Raw genomic sequence first — 21,838 nt, forward strand, 5'->3', positions numbered from 1 at the left:
GATTGATTGCTCTATGTGAAGTAAGCTCACCCACCTTTGAACATTATAATGGCTAAAATCAAAATATGGTTCATTAGCAACAAGTCCTGTTGATCTAGTGACAATCAGCTTTTTGATCGCCATGGCTTCAATGAGGTATGTCAGACAGGACGCATTTCTCCTTTATTCCTCAGATTGGGATACTCTATAGTATATTATGAGGAAACGCTCAAACAACTTGGAGGCATCAACTTTAAATCAACCTTTAGCCTTGCATCAAAAAGCAAAGACAATGGCAGATTACCAGGCATAAGTCCGTGAGTGCAATTTCATTCACCGAATACATTTCGAAACCATGAGCTTTGTCTTGTGTGACCATGGTTCTGGCAGATTCAGAATTCAGCAGCAGTAATATCTAACAGGACGTGCAAAATTCCTTGCTTGTCCCCTTCTTTTTTTCTAGATTAGTTTCAATATTGCAGCCACCTTGTACACCTAGGGCCTAACTCAACCTCACCTAGATATTTCATTCATGTTAATCCTATTGCAAGGTTTTTGTGTTAATGTCCAAGTTTGACTTTTTTAGTCCCTGCAAGACAGCTTCTCCGTGTGCTAAATGGGTCTCCCAATATATTCCACTGAGAGCAATGTTTCCTGATGTTTATTTGAGTATTGTTCATGGTAGTAGGAGGGTAGCAATCTTACAATTAAGTCTTGAAAGCGGCACCTGAAGCTTTAGATTGTGGATTTTTGCTGGTAAAGGGTAGCAGTTTGTCTGGATTCAGGTATGAGAGTTATGCAAGAACGTTTGCAAAATTGCCAGAATATATGAACGACAGACCAAGGTAAGTACACCACCTCTTTCAAATGGAGAACAGCAGGCTGATGCTTAATTCAGTTTTTAGAGTGCATTACAAGACTGAATTGAGCCATGTTGTACAGTATGAATTATTTGGGCAAGACTCCTTTGACATTTCCTCGACTGTTCTGTATCTGTAGGCATTATTACAAATTCAGAATACATGCGCTTTGGATTCTCTGTTACCTGTCTTAGGTTTTTCCAGTACATACCATTGTTTAAGATTGCCTCTTATTGTCTCTCTAGCCCTTTGTAAAATGGTCCCTTCTGGGTGTTCTGTTGCCACTGAAGTCACTGCACAGCTGCAAAAATGTTTAATATAGTACAGTTTTTACTTTCATACTCCACTTGAAATGTCCCACATGATCCCTCACTCTTGATATGACTTAATTTGTCTCCATGTCTTCATACAAGACAGGCAGTAGTTTACTTTTAAATATAAGTACTGGAAATAGCTCTGTTTTGAGAGTTCATACCTGAAAGCTTGTCAGGTGAACTTAGTGTTTTTTGGATCTTATAAGACGGATGTCATTTTGAATGGCTTGTGTGGGTTTGAACAAAACATGCATATGTATGCATCAACATTTTAAGTCTATTAAATGAAATTCACAAGAAGTGTTTTTTAGGAGGTCGTATATCTGCTCAAGTAAGTTATTGGGAAGGCATGTGTGTCAGTGTGTGTGAGTTTGAAGCTCTGTAACCTTCTCTTAGTGTAAAGAATGGATTACTCAGTTTAGAGACTCAGTTCCCAGTTGATCAAATGTGAGTACTTACCTATACCCTAGAACATTTCTACGCATGAAGAGTTGGCATAAGGCTTTTTTTGATTTTGAAGAACAAGTAGGAGTGCCCCTTCATTTAAATTTGTCATTTACTGATCTTCTAACTGCTAGCTGGAATGATTGCTTGCAGGACTCCCAGGACAGCTCTGATGGCATTCCTTCTGCTCCTCGGATGACTGGCAGCTTGGTGTCTGACCGCAGCCATGATGACATCATCACCCGGATGAAGAACATTGAGTGTATTGAACTCGGCCGACACCGATTAAAACCCTGGTACTTCTCACCGTATCCACAGGAGCTCACTACCCTTCCAGTTCTCTACCTGTGCGAATTCTGCCTAAAGTTTGTCAAAAGCCTCAAGTGCCTCCAAAGACACCTGGTATGTAGACTAGCAAATTGGGGGTAGACTTACTGCTAAAACTTGTTACTTTTTTTTTTTTTTTTAACTTAAAGCAGTTTCTTTATGTTTACCCTAAAAAGTCTTGGAGCAAGCTGAACACATATTCATGTAATGTAAGACTTTTTATCTTGGATATAACTTGGCTTACCAAAGCTTGAACCTGCATGTCCGGTTAAGAGTTCCTAATTGCTTTTATTTATCATCATTCTTGATCTCTAAATTACAATTTTCGGGGGTTCTAATCACCCGTGACGAGAGATTAGAACCCCCAAAAATTGAGAATATTGCACACGGTTCAGGACTCCAGCCGGGAGGTTTCACGTTTTGAGTTGTGTTATTTTTCAGCTTAATACGGAATGCACAGACAACTATGTTTATCTTTATGAAGTACAGCCCCTGACAAAGGGAGTTCGTCCCAAAATGCATTGGGCACAGGGCTCTCTGTTGAGAGCATAACACAACTTAAAAAGTGTGTCATCAACAAATTTGTTATCTGTAAATAAAAATATTGTTTTCTTGAAATACAGGAGGGGTCTCTGTATTGGTAAAGATTTTCTGAACGATTTAAAAAGATTTCTTGAAGAATTGAAGTATGAGTAAAAGAAAACTGATTGTGGAATCATTAACAAGCTTGTTTATTTTTTTGATATACTCCTTCAAGCTGTGCTGGCTGGGTCTAGGAAACAAGTGCTTCTTAGCTTTTACTTATCATACATCCCTGTGTACCATGCCCCCAAACACTGTCTATGGCATAGGCAAGTCACTACTCTAGGAGGGCTCACAGCCCAAAGGCTGGGTGCAATATGCCACAGGTGAGGGCATAGATACATGAGCAATATGCCCCTACAGTGTCTGAGGCCAATCTCTGACATTGTAAGTGTAGTGAAGCCATATTGAGTACATGGGCTGGGAGGTTGTCATTTTCCACCCCATAGCTCCATGATGGCTTTACTGAATGCTAAGATCTTTGGTATCAAACTTCTGAGCACAATAAACCTACACTGATGCCAGTGTTGGATTTATTGTAAAATGCACTCGAAGGGCATCTTGGAGATACCCCCTGAAAAACGACCAACTCTCTAGTGTTCAGCTGGCTGGTCTGCACCATCCTGCCACTTCCAGACATGTTTCTGACCCCCTTGAGGTGTGAACCTTGTGCTTTTGTGGGCCAGAAGCAAAGCCTACTCTGGGTAGAGGTGCTGCACGCCTACCCCTAAGCAGGAACAGGGTTCAGGGCGGTGAGCCTCAAAGGTTTCCTGTCCTTTGTTATGCTAGCCAGAGCCTCTCCATCTAGTGGAGCTGCCCCCCCACCCCCCACCAAGCCCCACTTTTGGTGGCATGGTCGGTGGGAAAATTAATAGTCCGGAGCGGCGTGTTCCCTTCCAGCTAGGACCACCCCATATATGTCCTGAGCTGGAGTGACCCCCTCCTTTGAAAATCCTCCATACTGGATAGAAGGATTTTAGCCAATAGGATAAGGTATTTGTTCACTCCCCCCACCGGGAGTAAATACATAGAGGAGTAGTCACATTAAAGGTAAGTAGGCCATTGGCTACCTGTACCTCCAGATGACGCACCTAAAGTTTAGCACTATAGGGGCATCCCGAACCAAGGAATTCAAATTCCGAGAGAAGACGCCATGCAGCAAAGCCTGAAGACGACAACTGATTTGGCCCCAGCTCTACCAGCCTGTTTCTAGCTTAAAGAGCCTGCAAAGAAGACCACCCCTGTCCTGTGGCCAGCCACTTCTATAAACCCGAGGAAGACTGCTCACTTTTACTCTTCAACAAAGACCAGATCTCCCGAGGACAGCAGCCTCGTCCAAAATAATTCAACTACAAGGACTCTGGATACAGGCAGATCCGCGGCCCCTGCTCACTCTGCACCTGTTGCCCAAGGCCCGAGTCTGAGTAGCTCACCTGTCTAGTGAAGTCTCCCCAGTGATCCTGACATCAACTCCATCAGTGGCTGACCTCTCCTGGACCCCTCAAAGACGACTCCTTTCTCTATACAAAGGGTCCCCCCGACCGCCACCATTTCCGGTAAAGAAAATCCAACACCAAAAAGTCACCCCTGCATCCTCTGCCCCCTTACCTTGGGGAGCCCAGTGGACGGTGCTCAGGCCTCCCTCAACCTCCCAACTTACCTGCCTATCCAGTGGTCCCCTTCGTCCAGCCTCCTGGTCTGAACCTGCAACCTCTTTGTACGACCGAGAATCCCAATAAAAAGCATAGGGCACACAATGCTGATTTGCACCCGGCCGCCCCTGTGCTGCAGGTTCTGTAGCTTTGGTGCTGGCCTGTGCTTGCCTTAACCCCCAGGGCCTGTGCTCTGAAACTATTGGTACCTACCTGCAACCAGCACCTCTTGCGGGTGCCACCAGTCTCCATTGACTAACATTGGCCCTAGTGACCTCTGCACCCGGCCGCCCCAGTGATGCAGTACCTACCTTGATCTGACCCTTGCCCAGTGTTGATCTAAACCCCCGAAGACTGAATGTGTAAGTCGGGGACCTACATGTAGCTTTGTGTAACTGTTTTCTCCCATAGGATTGCATTGCCTTCTTGTGAGGTGCACTGAATATCTTCTTCCATTGAGAATCATTGTTACTGTATGATTGGTGTTACAAAAGTATTTTTAATACTCCTGTAAAGTATTTCTGTGCCTTTGCAATACAATACCTACTATATTTTGCAAAGTATTACCATAGTTGAAACTGTTATGTACCTGCATCTGAGTTCCTCTTTGTTCTAAAATAAAATAACAAAGTCATATTTTTTATGCAATACAATTGGTCTTGGATTCAGTCTTTGAGTGTGTGTATTAATTTCTTGCCTGAGTGTGTATAACAGATGCTTAACACAGCCCTCTGATAAGCCTAACTGCTCAACCACAGTATCTACTTAAGCCTATGTAGATCAACGGAATCTGTGCACGCTATACCTTACTTTGGTATAGTATATACAGAGCCAGCTTCCTACAATGTCTTACTTCCAATCTGCTTTTCTCCAACAGTGAAGTGCCACATAAGGGGGTGGGGTTCTCCCACTTTAAACTTCTATTTGAGCATCCGTTTAGGGGTCCTCTGAGTCTTGTGAAGGAAGGATGGGAAAAACATCTCAGAGAGCCATCACTAGACATAGTGGATTATGTGCTTCACCTTTGCTCCAAGATGTTTGAGTACGTGGAAAAAGCAAGCCAAAACCTTAAGAGCAACCAAGAGCTTCAGAAGCAGTGGTAAGACCAAAAGACTGCCATGGTTGATTTCAAACTAGGCCAAAAGGTATGGGTTTTGGAGCCTGTGGCGCCTATGGACCTCCGGGACAAATGGAGTGGACCCTACCCTGTCCTTGAAAGAAAAAGGGAGGTTGCCTATCTGGTGGACCTTGATAGTTGCAAATATCCCAAAAGGTTTATACAAATCAACCACACTAAGCCCTACTATGGCAAAGTTGATGTGACCATGGTCACATATGAGGGACGGGAAGCTGAGTGAACCTCTCCTTGATCTCCTCTCCAGAAAACCAAATGATGTATCTGTTGATGGAGTAGCCTTTTCAGACACCCTCACTGACCAACAGCAGGCTGTTTGCAGGGAAGTCCTAAATCAGTATGCTTAGCTCATCTCTCTGACCCCTGGTCAGACTAGCTGGTGAACCCATGATGTTGAGACTGGTGACAGCTTACCTGTCAAAAACAATATTTACAGGCAGTCTGATCATGTCAGAGAGAGCATCCAAGCTGAAGTAAACAAGATGCTTACATTGGGTGTCATTGAACGTGCAGAGAGCCCCTGGGCCAGCCCAATTGCGTTACTCTCCACACCTCACTCCAAGGGTGGAAAGAAATGAGGCTTTGTGTGGACTATAGGGAGCTTAATGCTGTGATAAAAACTGATGCACACCCATTCCGTTCAGAAGACGAGTTGATTGACAGGTTGGGTGCAGCCAGGTATCCGAGTACCTTTGATCTCACATCTGGGTACTGACAGGTAGGTTTGACCCTTGGAGCAAAAGAGAAAATCTGCATTCTCCACTCAAAGTGGGCACCTCCAGTTTACGGTGACGCCCTTTGGATTAAAAAATGCCCCTGCCACCTTCCAGAGGTTGGTGACTAAAGTCTTTGCTGGATTGGAATCCTTTAGTTCAGCTTATGTGGATTATATTGCTGTCTATAACTTTACCTGGCAGATTCCCCTTATCCACCTTGGGAACGTCCTTGAGGCTCTGAAAAGTGCAGGCCTCACTATCAAGGCAGGCAAGTGCCAGATAGGGCAGGGAAAGATTCTGTGGTTGGGCCACCTGGTAGGTGGAGGCCAAGTTCAGCCACTCCAACCGAAGAGTTAGACAGTTCTGGACTGGGAAGCTCCAACAACCCAGACCCAAGTCATGGCATTCTTTGGTTTGACTGGGTATTACAGGATATTTGTGAAGGATTATGGGTCCTTGATGGTCCCCCTTACGGATCTCACTTCCAAGACGATGCCCAACAAAGTGAACTGGACAGTGGGCTGTTGTAGGGAGCTGGCTCTGTATATACTATGCCAAAATGTGGTATGGTGTGCACAGAGTCCAGTGGAACCCCAAAGGTAGGCAGAGGTAAAAGTAGATAGCACCTTCCTCTATTTGTGGTAGTGTGGGCGAGCGGTAAGGCTTTATAAGAGGGTAGTGTTAAGCATTTGTTGTACACACTCCGACAAGAAATGATATCACACACTAAAGACTGAACTCAGACCAATTTGTTTGTATAAAAAATATTATTTAGTTATTTTATTTCTAGAACCAAGCCAGGCCTGGTGCAGGTAAGTGAAATATTACTTTACAATACTTGTGCAATAAATTACAGTTGAATGGAAGTTCAAATGCAGGTTCAAATGCAGTTGGTTGATTTACAGGTAAGTCGATAATCAGAATAACTTTTCAGTTACTTTCTAGATTACAGTACACGTTACTTCTTGGATTACTTTGTAAATTACTTTTGCTAATCTGTGTGATATGCCTAGATATCACACTGAGACATTTCCTAGACAAAAGGTAAGTAATTCACATATGCAGTTTTTCAATGTTTCATACAAACCAACTCCATACAAGGAAAAGCAGTCCATGTAATCCTATGGGAGGAAATGAAGTTCTCGGTTTATTGGTAAGTACTCGGTTGTGGGAGTTGGTATTCTGGGGTTAGAACCAGGGTTCCCCCAGGGTTGAGGATGCACTCTCAAAGCACCTTCAGCGGCACTAGGGCAGCCGGGTGCAGAATGCTGAGGCCCAATGTTATCCAATGGGGGATAGGGGGCCTCTGGTAGGTGGCTGCTCATGAGCAGGCCACAAGGTTGTGTTAGCAAAGGTCCTGGACTTAAGTTCCAGGCAAAGGGGTATCCAGTTTAGCACACAAAGTGCACTCACAGTGGCACAGGGGGTGCAGGGTGCTGTTTTGGCGTCGGGTGCCCTGTTTTTAATGGCAGTTGCCGGTTTTGGATTTTGTCTGCCGGCTCGGTCCAGAAAGACATCCGGAAGGAACCAATAGCTGGACAGGTAAGTTGGAGGGCTCAGGAATGTAGGTTCACCTTGGGTTCTCTTCTCCAGGGCGCAGGGCGGCTAGATGCACGGGTGTCTTTTGAGGTTGGATTTTACCTTACCGGGACACTCGCGGTTGAGGGGGTCTCCGTGCAGAGGCTGCAGGCGATGTCGGGGAGTCCTGGAGGGGACTCCCTCCGAAACTCAAGCCCAAAGACTGAGAACTTACCTGGTAACCGTTAACTTCATTTCTCTCTAGAGGAACCTATTGACTGTTTCTGTTTTCTCTGAAAAATGTACCAAGTGTGGAGTTGATTTGTATGGAAACCTGGAAAATTACAAATTGTGCGAAACTGATTTTACTTACCTTTTCTCTAGGAAATGTCCCAGGGTGATATCTAGGCATATCACACTGAGTAGAAAAACGAACTTAAAAAAGGAGTCTACAAAGTAATCTCTACAGTAATTTCAATACCTTGACTTACCTGTATTTCAAACAACTGCATTTGAAATTGAATTCACTGGTAAACACTGCATAATATTTTGCAAAGCATTTATTTCACATACCTGTGCCAGGCTTGGCTTGGTTCTAGAAATAAAATAATAATATTTCTATACAAATGAAATTGGTTTGAGTTCAGTCTTTGAGTGTGTGACATAATTTGCTGATTGGGTGTGTACAGCAAATGCTTAACACTACCTTCTGATACAGCCTTTATGCTTGCCCACCTTTTGGGTTCCACCGGATTCTGTGCACACTATACCTCATTTTGGTATAGTAAATACAGAGCCAGCTTCCTACAGTTCTTCTCTGCATTCTCCTCTGCTGGGCGTCTTCTTTTGTCCTTCTTCTTCTTAGGCTGCGGGAATCTGCCTTCTTGGTTCCGGGCTGCCCCCTAAATACTGTATTTAGGGGGGGTTTTAGAGGTCCCGAGGTCAGTAGCCAAGGGTCTACTGACCTTAGGGTGACCACACCCTTGGTGTGCTCACCCCCTAATCTGGATTGGAGAGTGCCTGCCATCTGCAAGATGCCAGGTACTGAAGAGTGTGCTTCACCTCGCCTCCCCCACCTGAGGGGTGGGGTGGGCAGAGGTGGGCACACCTTCTGGGCTGAGCACATTTTTCCTGCCTGTCTTCTCGCGGAAAAGGAGGAGAGACAGGAAGGGGGCCTGCTCCTGATAGCAGGAGAGGCTGGGGAGTCACGTTACAAAAGCAGCAAAGCCTTTGAAGCTCCCCTGCCACAGATGGCTCTTCCTGTCCTGGGCGAGGTGTGAACACCTCCACCCAGGAAAGGCTTTGTTTATGGGCTCAGGGAGCAAGACTCCTACCCCAGGGGTCCAGAAACATGTCAAGTGGTGGCAAGCTGGTGTGTGCAAGTCAGGGAACCCACCAGAGGCTGGTCGTTTTTCAGGGTAGATCTCCAAGATGCCCTCTGAGTGCATTTTTAATTAATCCCACACTGGCATCAGTGTGTGTCTAATGTGCTTAGAAGTTTGATACCAAACTTCCAAATTTTCAGTAAAGCCATTATGGTGCTGTGGAGTTCGTAATGACAAAGTCCCAGCGCCATATCCTCTTAATGGCATTACTGCACTTAGAATGTCTAAGAATAGGTCTAGACACTGTAGGGGTACAGGGCTCATGCACCTGTACCCTCACCATTGGTATAGAGCACCTAGCTAGAGGGGTGGCTGACCTATGCCTGGGCAGTGGGTTGTAGGCATGGCAAACAGGGATATGTGTCATGTCGACTCTTCACTTTGTTCTGCAGCACATCATGCAGGCTGCAATGGCAGTGTGTGTGTGTGTGTGTATGTGTGTAAAGGTACAGGGCCTCTAAGTGTGGCACAATAAGTGCTGCAGCCCTTTGAGGCCTTCCCTGGTCACAGTGCCCTTAGTATCTTTTACAGGGGGCTGACAAGAGGCCAGAGAGGTGCCAATTGAGGGTACAAGATACAGTTTTGGGAAAGAACACAGGCCCTGGGAACCTGATTAGCAGGGACCCAGGGAACACCAAGTCAAAGTGCATCAGTAGTCTGGCAAAAAGTTTGGGGGGGGGGGGTTTACTGCAACAGAAACCCAGCTTCCTACAGCTGTTAAAACGTTTTGACACTCAAAGTTGCAATGTGCTCTGCCCCAGTCATGAAAGCTCCAGATTACTCCAAGCTGTTCATTGTGCAGGCAGATGCATCTGAGCATGGGATAGGTGCAGTCCTAGCCCAAACAAATGATGGCGGTCGTGAGACACACATTGCTGTCATAAGCAGGAAACTACTTCCCAGAGAGCAGCATTGGAGTGTCATAGAGAGGGAAGCCTTTGCTGTGGTCCAGGCCCTGAAGAAGTTGAGGCCATACCTGTTTGGCACTCACTGCCTAGTTCAGACAGACCATGGGCCTCTCAGATGGCTACATCAAATGAAAGGTGAAAACCTCAAACTGTTAAGGTAGTCCATTTCCCTACAGGAAACTGACTGTTCGAGGCATGTGAGCTGTAGATTTCATGCTTGACATAAGTCTGCCAGTCCGGATGTTTGCACTTTGTTTTTGTTCGAAGAAGTCTTTTTCAGTCACGAGGTAGGTGACACCTCCTTTCAGTGATAGTGCGCATGGGCATCAACTCCATTGTTAGATTTTTTTCCGCCACCGGGTTAGGACGTCTATTGCCGTGCTCCGGTTCAACACCGTTTCTCAGGTTCCCATCGGTGCACAATCCACTACCCTCAGCAGTATTGTTTCTCGATCGCGTTTCCCATTCTCCGTGTATCGTATCGGTTCAAAGTCTTGGATTGGAAAATTTGTGGAGGGCCGTTGGGCCTAACCGCATCGGGTCAGCTCGCAGTAGATGGAAAAGTCTCCATTCAAATTCTGTCCCGAATGTCGCACAAAGTATCCGCGCTCCGACTTGCACGAAGTGTGCACCTTGTGTCTATCCCCCAAACACAACGAACAGGACTGCAACGCATGCCGATCTTTTCGATCCAAGAAGACGCTCTGTGATAGTTGGGCTCGATGTCACGAAATGCACCAACAAAGCGGCTCCATACCGGTTCTCTTCTGAAAAGATTCCGATCATAAAGCCTTCGACGCACAAGGAGTAGAAGAAGAGGAGGAACACATTTCGGTGTCCGAAGACTCCGACATGGAAGAGGACGTTCCGCAGGGTCAGTGTACAGTGAGTACTGATACCCCTAAAAATGCAGAACAAAAAGGCTACGGTCCCTCCTCTGCCTTCGGGCCAATGTCGGCACCGAGAACAGGGTTCGGATGCCCCGCCTTCGGGCTCGGCACTGAAACACACATCAAAGCCTTCCAGCTGGGAATCGAGTCGGCCCAATTCTGGTACCGACCTGAAAACTTCGGCACCGAAATCCAAGCATGCCATCGTGCCCATCCCTTCGGCATCCAAACCCAAATCTTCGAATCCAAAACACTCAGCGCTGAATCCTTCTGCACTGAAAATTCTGCCACCGAAAGACAAAACAGCTCCTCCCCCATCTAAGGAGCCTCTTTTCGACGTCCTGCCTTCCAACACGGACCCGAAACAGAAACAACTAGTAATTGATCCAAAAACTGGACATATTCACTTAAAACTATCAGTTAATCGGAAGCAACAGATGGAGAAAGTTTACCACATTCCACTCAAGAAGAAAAATATTGGTACTAATCCTTCTCCCCCTCCTCTTACACCTCCTTCCCCACTTGACCCAAATTTGTTAATTACTCCTACAAATTCGCCACAACCACAGTCACCTGACCACCAAGATGACTGGGATGGAGATGGGGATGTACCAGGGGACATAAGTCTTGATCCATGGACTGACTACAATACAGATCCTAATACAGACAATGATCCTGATCTATACCCTTCAATACCCTTTCCACCAGATGACAATGTAGGGTACATAGAGCTACTTAATAGCACTACTGAATATCATGGGGTCCAACTTCACAAAGAGCACCTTGAAGAGGATTTTGTCTTTGAGACCTTAAGTTCCTCTCAAAGAGAAACACACATATACTGCCCATGCTCAAGGGTATACTCAAACATGCAGACAAACTTTTTAGAGACCCTGTGCGTGCAAGGATTTTCTGATGGATACATCTGCCAGTGGATTCCTCACCTTGTGAATATCCCCAGCGCCAGCAACATTCGGAAACTTTTGTAGCAGTCCACGCCGATGGGGTCGAAGGCGACGTCACAGAGACACGGCTCCGCTCGCGACTCCGCTGATGTCACCGGCTCCATAAGAAGACCTCGTCGGCGTGATGACGTCAGTTCCCTTTTTTCCGCGCCGACGACGCCAACGGATTTCGGGAATCGTTACTAGAACCTTTACTTGTTACTTTGTGTATTATCTGTCTTTCTTCGAGAAGATGTCGACAAGGAAGTCCGGTTTCAAGCCCTGTCGAGAATGTGGCAAGCACATGTCTATTACCGACCCACACGAAGATTGTGTTTGGTGTCTTTCATCCGACCACGATGTGGATGGTTGTTCCAGCTGCTGCAAGATGAGCTCGAAGGCTCTTAAAGAAAGAGAGGCGAAGCTCTTCATCGCTCGGATGAAGAAGAAGGGAAAAAGAGGAAGAAGGAAGTCTGGATCCAGGTCGAGGTCTAGGTCGGCGTCCAAATCGACTTCGGGGCATGCTTCGAAAAGTAAGAAGCATAAGAAGAAGAGGAGGCATTCTTCACATCATCACTCCGATAAAGATTCGGCTCCGAAGTCGAAGTCGCCTACTCGACGTCGGAGAAAGTCAGTGTCTCCTTCTCCAGTCCCGACTTCACCTTCAGCTCCTTCTTCTCCGGTGACTTCGCCGGTTCTGGCTGGGTCTCCGGTGCCGGTGTCATCCCCGACGCCAGTTCCATCTCCGGCTCCAGCTTATTCTCCGTGTCCGGCCCCGGTTGAGGATCTTCAAGCACCGGGTGAGACTGTGACGCCGCTTGTACCACTGTCGGCGCCGGCAGGCCCGAGTCCGGTGATGCCTGACCAGAATCCTGCATTTCCTGGTCCAGGTCAGGACCCCACGCATTATCTAAATGCCATGTATGGGGTGTTTTCAAGGGCCATGTATACCTCTGGTGCACCTGTGGGTCCGATGGGTCCGATAGCTTTCAATTTGGGAGTGCCGCAGGTCTACCCTCAAGCTCCATTCATGCCTTTCTTTCCGGCGACGCCGTCTTGGCAGCTACCGGCGCCGAGAACATCGACGCCGCTTCCCTCTTCACCGGCGCCGACTCGACTTCGTTCGACGCCGGCTGCTCCTGCGGATCCGCGTTCGACGCCGCTGCCGGCGCCGTCGGATTCGAACACGGCGCCGCCGACGCCGCTGGTACGGATTCGTTCCAGAAGGGAAGCACAGAGAGTGGTGGATGAGAGACGCTTTCATTTGGAAGAGGCTGAAGAGGGAGAGTTAGTTGAATCTGATGAGGTGTTTGAAGAGCTAAAAGAGGCGAGTGGACTGGATTTGTCTCCAGAGTGGGAAATCACTCCACCATCAGATGAGCCCTCTAAAGATGCAGCGCCGTATCATGCGGTCATGAGAAAAGCTGCGGAGTTGTTGGACCTTCAGTTACCAACCACTGAGTTCAGGTCTAACATTCTTACTGAGGTGCTGCATTCGCCTACTGCAGTCTCGGAGCCTTTGTTACCCTTTAATGAGGCTATTATGGAACCTGTGCTAGAGGTATGGCGCAAGCCTTTTTCAGCTCCTGCGGTCTCCAGGGCAGTCGCAAGGAGATATAGAGTGGCTCCAGGGGATCCTGAATTTTTAACTTCGCGCCCTTCGCCTGAGAGCTTGGTAGTTCAGGCAGCTTGTTCGGGGAGGTCAAAGGGGGCCTTTCCTCAGGTTCCAGGAGACAGAGAGGCCAAAAAGGTGGACCAATCGGCCAAAAAGGTCTTTTCATCGGCCAGTATGGCTCTTAAGTCGACAAACGCGACGTGTTTGTTGGGGCACTATATCCACGCGCTCATGGACTCAGCGAAGAAGTTGGCACCAAAGCTGTCGGAGGAGGATAGGGCCGGCTTCAATGAAGTTCTCACTGATGCCCAGGCGGCTGCTCGCCAAGTCATTCAAAGTGGGCTGGACACAGCAGACTCAGTTGCCAGGGTCATGGGGTCTTCTGTCGCCACCAGGAGGGGTGCATGGCTAAAGTCCTCTGAATTCTCCTCGGATGTGCAGTCGACTTTATTGGACTTGCCTTTTGATGGGTCTGGTTTGTTCGGGAAGAAGGCGGATGCTGCTCTCGAACGCTTCAAGGAGAGTAAGGCTACGGCTAGGTCGTTGGGCCTTCAATCCCAGCCGAGAGGATCTTTCAAAAGATACAGGGGCTTTGGAAGGGCGACTTTTCGCTCTTATAGACCGACCCAGCAGCAGCAGCAGCAGCAACAACAGCAAGGCTCTTTGTCCAAGGGATACAGAGGAAGAATTAGGGGTCGCTCACGTGGCCGTCAACTCTTCTCCTCCTCAGCCCCTCCCACCACCGCAAAGCAGCCCTAGATTCAACATTCCGGATCATGCTGGTCCTGTGGGGGGCCGGCTTACCCATTTTCTACAAGATTGGGAGTCTGTAACTACGGATCTCTGGGTTCTGTATCTTGTAGAAAATGGGTACGCCCTTCCCTTTCGGGAATTCCCTCCAAATTACCCTCCTTGCCAAGGAGCTTGCTCTGAGGACCACCGTCTTCTCCTGCAGGTGGAAATCCTGAAGTTGTTTCAGAAAGGTGCGATAGAGGTGGTTCCAGAGCAGGAGAGGGGTCAGGGATGCTACTCCCGGTATATTCCTGATTCCGAAAAAGGACGGCAGGTTACGTCTGATACTGGACCTCAGAATTCTGAACTCTTACCTGAAACAGGAGAAGTTCAAGATGCTCACCCTTGCGCAGGTTCTTCAGGCGCTGAATCAGGAGGACTGGATGGTGTCGCTCGAATTGCAGGATGCATATTTTCACATCCCCATCCTGAAGTCGCACAGGAAGTATCTCCGGTTTACGGTAGGGTCGCAACATTATCAGTTTGCGGTCCTCCCGTTTGGTCTTACTTCGGCACCTCGGGTCTTCACGAAGGTGATGGCGGTGGTGGCAGCCCATCTCAGAAGGTCGGGGGTCTCGGTTTTCCCTTATTTAGACGACTGGCTGATCAAGGCGGAGTCGTCGGAGAAGGTGCTGCGTCATCTGCAGGATACAACTTGGCTGTTGTACAAATTGGGTTTTTCGATCAACGTGCCCAAATCTCACCTGGTGCCCTCTCAGCGCAACCTGTTCATAGGTGCGGTACTGGACACTACTGTGTGTCGAGCATTCCCTCCTCCTCAAAGGATTCTCGACATACAGGAAATGATTCCTTTATTTTACAACGGAGCGGTCGTTCCCGTTCTGAAGGTCCTTCGCCTGCTCGGTCTGTTCTCCTCCTGCATTCTGTTGGTCAACCATGCACGCTGGCACATGAGGGCGCTCCAGTGGTGCCTCCGCAAGCAGTGGTATCAGCACAAAGGGGATCTCAGGGAGTCTGTGAGGATCTCCAGAGAAGCTGCAGCAGATCTATCTTGGTGGAGCGTGGAGGGCAATCTGTCCCAAGGAAAGTCCTTCCATCTGCCTCCATCGGTGGCCACGGTGATAACGGATGCATCCACTTTAGGGTGGGGTGCTCATCTGGGGGATCTGGAGATTAAGGGTCTTTGGTCTCCAGAGGAAAGGTTGCTTCACATCAACCTTCTGGAGTTACGGGCGATACATTTGGCACTCAAGGCCTTCCTCCCTTCCCTTTGCGGTCAGTCTGTTCAAGTCCTGACGGACAACACGACCGCGATGTGGTATATAAACAAACAGGGAGGAGTGGGGTCTCTTTGTCTCTGCAGAGAGGCCCTGTGTCTATGGTCCTGGGCTCAGGACCATCAGATTTGTCTGATGGCAAATCATCTGGCCGGGGTTCTGAACGTACGTGCGGACAGTCTCAGTCGGCAGTTCTCCGCCGACCACGAGTGGAGGCTTCATCCGGAGCTGGTTCGTCACGTCTTCCGGATGTGGGGAACTCCTCGGGTGGACCTGTTCGCCACTCACGAGAATGCTCACTGCCCATCATTCTGCAGTCTCCAGTATCCGATGCAGGGAGCGTTGGGGGACGCGTTTCAGTTGAGTTGGGGATCACGACTCCTTTACGCGTTTCCTCCCATACCCTTGATTCCTCGGGTTCTGAGGAAGATTCGCCAAGACCGGGCCCTTGTCATATTGATCGCCCCGGATTGGCCAAGAAGGGTGTGGTATACAGATCTTCTCCACCTCTCCTCGTGCCCTCTGCTCCGTCTCCCTCTGAGGGCAGACCTCCTCTCGCAGTCGGAGGGGCAGGTTCTACACCCCCACCTCCAGAGCTTACACCTTCATGCCTGGAGATTGAACGGGGCAACCTGAATTCTTTCTCTCTCCCGCCAGATGTGGTGGATGTTATTTTATCGGCCAGGCGACACTCCACCAAATCTATATAATCATATAGGTGGTCTAAATTTGTGCTTTGGTGCGGAGAGAGGTCCATCGATCCCTTGAAGGCTCGTTTGTCTAACATTCTACAGTTTGCCCGTTCACTTGCTCAGCAAGGCTTTGCTGTGGCTACTGTGAAAGGATACTTATCGGCTTTGTCGGCTTTCCTTTGTTTGCCGGATCAGCCGTCATTATTCAAGTCACCTATTGTTCTTCGTTTTATAAAGGGCCTTACAAACAAGTTTCCTCCAACTCCCTTTATTATGCCTCAATGGGACTTAAACCTTGTATTAACTTATCTTATGGGTTCTCCCTTCGAGCCCTTACACAAATGTCCCTTGAGGCTGTTGTCCTTTAAGACGGTATTCCTTATTGCAATCACCTCGGCAAGGAGGGTAATTGAGCTTCAAGCTCTTAGTTCAAAACCCCCATTTTTGACTGTGCATGCTGAACGAATGGTACTTAGGACCAGGGCTGCGTTTTTGCCTAAGGTGGTAACTCCTTTCCATCTGGGGCAATCCATTACCCTCCCTACTTTTTATCCTCCCCCTTCCAAGGAGGAGGAGAGACTTCACCGTTTGGACCCTAAGAGGGCGGTGAGCTTTTACCTGGACAGGACAAAGGACATCAGAGTTGATGACCAGCTCTTCGTGGGCTTTGCTGGCTGCAGGAAAGGTCGAGCGGTGCACAAGCGCACCCTTTCCAGGTGGATTGTCTTGTGCATCAAGATTTGCTACTCCCTGGCTGGTAAGGAACCTCCGGAGGGTCTGAGGGCTCATTCCACTAGAGCAAAGTCTTCCACTTCAGCTTTGTCTAGGGGTGTTCCTGTGGAGGACATTTGTAGGGCGGCAACTTGGGCCTCCCTCCACACCTTCGCAAAACATTATTGCTTAGACACTGAGGTGAGGAGGGACGGACACTTTGCTCGTTCCGTCCTTCAGGATTTTCTGGTATAGAAGGGTGGACACCCTCCTCCGGGAGTGGGGACTGCTGTGGAATCTATTCACAAGGTGAGGAATCCACTGGCAGATGTATCCATCAGAAGAACAAGTTACTTACCTTCGGTAACGCTTTTTCTGGTGGATACAGTATCTGCCTGTGGATTCCTCACTGACCCACCCGCCTCCCCGTTGTCCATCCTTCTATACCTGTAATTCTATGCCTGTAATTCTATTGATGGGTTTCAAATGTGTTTATCACTGTCAAAGGCATTGTTATTTCTTGTGCTTTGTTATTTATTTTCCACACTGGGTGTGTTGATATGCATATTGTGTACTGTGTATACTGTGTATATATATTGCTGTCAGTCTGTCCGTGTGCCTCGAAGGCACGGAAAAAAGGGGCGGAACTGACGTCATCACGCCGACGAGGTCTTCTTATGGAGCCGGTGACGTGAGCGAAGCCGTGTCTCTGTGACGTCGCCTTCGACCCCATCGGCGTGGACTGCTACAAAAGTTTCCGAATGTTGCTGGCGCAGGGGATATTCACAAGGTGAGGAATCCACAGGCAGATACTGTATCCACCAGAAAAAGCGTTACCGAAGGTAAGTTACTTGTTCGTCACATCTAGAGTAGACAAAAAATATAAGCTGGCACCTACAGACCCAATATATATCAAATTTCCCTTAGACTCCATATTGGTCTCAAACGCTTGCAAAAGAGCAAATTCTCCTCCTGATAACAAACCTAAACTTATAGATGCCTCTGTCAAAAGAGTAGCTGCACAGGCAGCCAATCACTGGCGTATTGCCAACTCCCAGGCTCTCTTAGCGCGTTATGACAGGGCTCATTACGATGAGCTGGAAAAATTGCTCCAATTATTGCCAGACGAACATAAAAATAAAGCTAATGATTTAATTCAGGAAGGAAAGCTTATTTCTAATACATCCATTAGATGTGCTTTGGATGCAGCTGATATTGCAACTCGCGCAATTCACACTAGCGTTCTGTTAAGAAGACACAACTGGCTCAGAATTTCAATGTTTAAACCCGAAGTCTAAACTTCCATTTTAAATCTACCCATCGATAAGGAGCACCTCTTCGGACCTGTAGTAGATACTTCTTTAGAAGAAATGAAGAACGACACAGAGGTTGCAAAATTCATGGGGGCTTTGCAGTCCCCTTCCAATCGGGGCTCCTTTCGCCGCTCCTTTTACAGAAGGGGCTCAAAGAACATATCCTCGGACAATACCTCTGCCACCTACAGAGGCAACAATCAGTCACCCACTTCCAGAGGTTACTTTAGAGGAAGATTTCGAAGCAATAATGGCAACAAACAGTAACTTGCCTCCTCCACCCCATATCATTCCAAACCTGTAGGGGAACGTCTTTTTCACTTTCTACCTGTCTGGAATACAATAACCTCCGCCAGATGGGTTCTAGAAATTATCCGATCTGGTTATTGCCTGGAGCTTACCGACAATCCCCCAAACATTTCTCCAAAATCACACAAAATGTCCAGAGCACTTGAACCTACTCAAGCAAGAAGTTCTCTCTCTATTGCAAAAAGACGCTATAGAGCCAGTCCCATTACAGTATCAAGGGACCAGCGTATACTCACTATACTTTCTCATACCCAAAAAGGACGGCTCTTTCAGGCCTATACTAGACCTCAGAAACCTTACTCTGTATATCCAATCAGACCATTTCCACATGGTAACACTCCAACAATTGCTCCCACTCCTTCAGCAAGGCGACTTTCTGTCTACTTTAGACTTAAAGGACGCGTACTTCTATATTCCAATATATCCCGCTCAACGCAAATATCTCAGGTTTGTGGTAGCGGGGCAACGTTACCAGTTCAAAGTGCTTCCATTCAGAGTCACCACTGCTCCCAGAGTATTCTCCAAATGCCTGGCGGTAGTCACAGCTCATGTGCGAAGACAACCTATTCACGTCTTCCCATACTTAGACGACTGGCTCATCAAAGCCAGTTCACAAGCAAAGTGTCTACAACACACTCACAAAACAGTACAGCTGTTCCACGATTTCGGATTCATAGTAAATCTGTCCAAGTCCCATCTCCAACCCTGCAACACTCAATCCAGCCAGAATCTGCAACATTCAGGATCTAATTTCCAAGTTCCAGCCCTCCACTCATTGCCAGCTCGGGTATTCATGCAGTTACTAGGAATGATGGCATCTTGCACCTTAATAATTCCCTATGCAAGACTTCAAATGCGTCCCCTTCAGGAATGCTTAGCACGTCAGTGGAATCAGTCTCAGGGTCAATTATCAGATCTAGTGTAGGTGGACGGCCACACTTATCGCTCTCTCCAGTAGTGGAATCCACAAAACCTTTCCAAAGGGCGGCACTTCATCGGCCCAGTTCCACAGACAGTGCTAACAGCAGACGCATCGCTCACTGGTTGAGGAGCTCATCTCCAAACTCACACAATTCAGGGCATGTGGCGTCAGCAGCAAAAGCAACTTCACATAAATCATCCAGAGCTCCTAGAAGTATTTCTAGCGCTCAAAGCCTTTCAAACTCACCTTGTAGGCAAAGCTGTCCTGATCATCACAGACAACATGAAAGCCATGTATTATATACAGAAACAGGGAGGGACGCACTCCCCTCAACTGTCACACCTTGCACAGGCCATTTGGAGGTAGGCCATTTGGAGGTGGGCCATACATCACAAAATCTATCTCTTAGCAGAACACCTTCCAAGAGTAGACAATCAGATCCCAGATCTGCTCAGCAGGCAGAGACAACAGACTAACGAGTGGGAACTCCACCCTCAAGTTTCCAATGTGGGGCTTCCCAGACATAGATCTGTTCACCACACACCAAAACGCAAAATACCCAAGCTTCGCCTTCAGATATCCACACCCATTGTCCAAAGGCAATGCACAATGGATGAACTGGTCAAGGATATTTGCCTACACTTTTCCGCCTCTCCCACTCATTCCACTAGTGGTTCGGAAGGTCAGGAAAACGTCCCTCACACTAATCCTAGTAGCTCCCATATGGGCACGTCAACCTAGGTTCACCACCCTGTTGGTTCTCTCAGTAGTTCCTCATCAGAAACTACATCTCACATCCAATCTCCTCACGCAAAGCCGTGGATACATAAGACACCCAGATTCCAGACATTCCAACCTAGCGATCTGGCACCTGAAGTCATAGAGTTTGGCTATCTCAATCTTCCACCAAACTGGATACCATTATTAAAGAAGCTAGATGACCTACTTCAAGAGCTTGCTATGCAGCAAAATGGAAGCGGGTTGTTATTTATTACAATAATAACCATATCAACCCGTTTGATGCTTCAGTTCAAAATATCATTTGCAATTTACTGCATTTACAACAGTCCAATTTAGCGTACACATCTATATGCTTACATCTGGCTGCAATAGCCACATACCTTCATAATAGACATCTGTCTCTTTTCAGAGTGCCTGTTATTAAGGCCTTTATGGAAGGACTCAAAAGAGTTATTCCCTCAAGACTTCCACCTGCCCCAGTGTGAAATCTTAATATTGTTCTTACCAGACTAATGGGTCCACCCTTTGAGCCATTGCATAAATGTAAACTGCAATTTCTAACTTGAAAAGTTGCTTTCCTCATTGCTATCACATCATTGAGGAGAGTGGATGAGCTTCAGGCACTAACCATAGAAGAACAATTTTTACAAGTACACCAAAACAAAGTGGTTCTTCGTACTAACCCTAAATTTCTACCCAAAGTAATTTATGCCTTCCACATCAACCAAACTGTTGATTTGCCTATGTTCTTTCTTCAACCAGATTCTGTGGCAGAACGTGCTCTACACACCTTAAATGTTAAACGAGAATTACTCTATTACATAGAAAGGATAAAGCCTTTTCGTAAAACTAAACAACTCTTTGTTGCATTTGCTCCACCTCACAAAGGCAATCCCATTTCTAAATCAAGTATTGCACAGTGGATTGTCAAATGTATTCAGACATGCTATACAAAAGCAAAAAGGACTTTAACAATTCCCCCTAGAGCGCATTCCACTCGCAAACTGGGGGCTTCTATGGCTTTCTTAGGAAACATTCCCATAGCTGACATCTGTAAAGCTGCAACATGGTCTACACCTCACACATTTACAAAACACTATTGTGTAGCTGTGTTAGCAAGACAACAAGCTAATGTAGGCTAGGCAGTTCTTCGTACACTCTTTCAAACCACTGCAACAGCTACAGGTTAGCCACTGCTTTGGGAGATTACTGCTGTATAGTCTATGCAAAGCATGTGATCTACAGCTCACATGCCTCAAACGGAAAATGCTACTTACCCAGTATGCATCTGTTCTTGACATGTAGAGCTGTAGATTAACATGCGCCCGCCTGCCTCCCTGGGTACCTAGAACTGTTGCAGTAATCTCTTACTTAGATACAAACATCAAGATCTCATTCTACTCTTACTAACTCCAGTCTTACTCTCTGCGGGAAAACAATCTAACAATGGAGTCGATGCCCATGTGCACTATCACCGAAAGGAGGAGTCACCTACCTTGTGACTGGAAAAGACTTCTTCAAATAAAAACAAAGTGCAAACATCCAGACCCAACACTAGATGGCAGACTTACGCAAAGCATGTGAATCTACAGCGCTACATGCCAAGAGCATATGCATACTGGGTAATTAGCATTTTCCTTACAGTGGAACACAGACCTGGGACTGTCCATGCAAATCCAGGGGGCCTTTCCAGGTTCTTCCACTTAGAAGACTCACGAGGGGAAGGTTAGTTTCATCCCCTTTTATTTGGGGGAGGGGTGGGAGTAGTGTGAGAAAGTTCCTTTTTAGGTCTCGCCTAGGCAGCGCGCATGCGCTGCTCTAGGAGGGCCTTTAGCCATTGGTCTGCTCCTT

At 47.3% G+C, this 21,838-nt stretch overlaps 1 protein-coding gene across 11 annotated transcripts in view; it reads left to right on the forward strand.

Moving 5' to 3' along the window:
* The window catches only part of KAT5 (lysine acetyltransferase 5), a 688,762-nt gene that overhangs the window by 468,332 nt on the left and 198,592 nt on the right, over nucleotides 1–21,838 (forward strand). For all 11 annotated transcript variants that reach the window (XM_085625846.1, XM_085625847.1, XM_085625849.1 and 8 more), the window contains one exon: nucleotides 1,751–1,999. In XM_085625846.1, coding sequence (XP_085481972.1) covers nucleotides 1,751–1,999 — 249 coding nt within the window. The remainder of the gene's footprint in view (nucleotides 1–1,750; nucleotides 2,000–21,838) is intronic.

The sequence above is a fragment of the Triturus cristatus genome, chromosome 9, assembly GCF_964204655.1.
Source record: "Triturus cristatus chromosome 9, aTriCri1.1, whole genome shotgun sequence".
NCBI classification, from domain to species: Eukaryota; Metazoa; Chordata; class Amphibia; order Caudata; family Salamandridae; genus Triturus; species Triturus cristatus.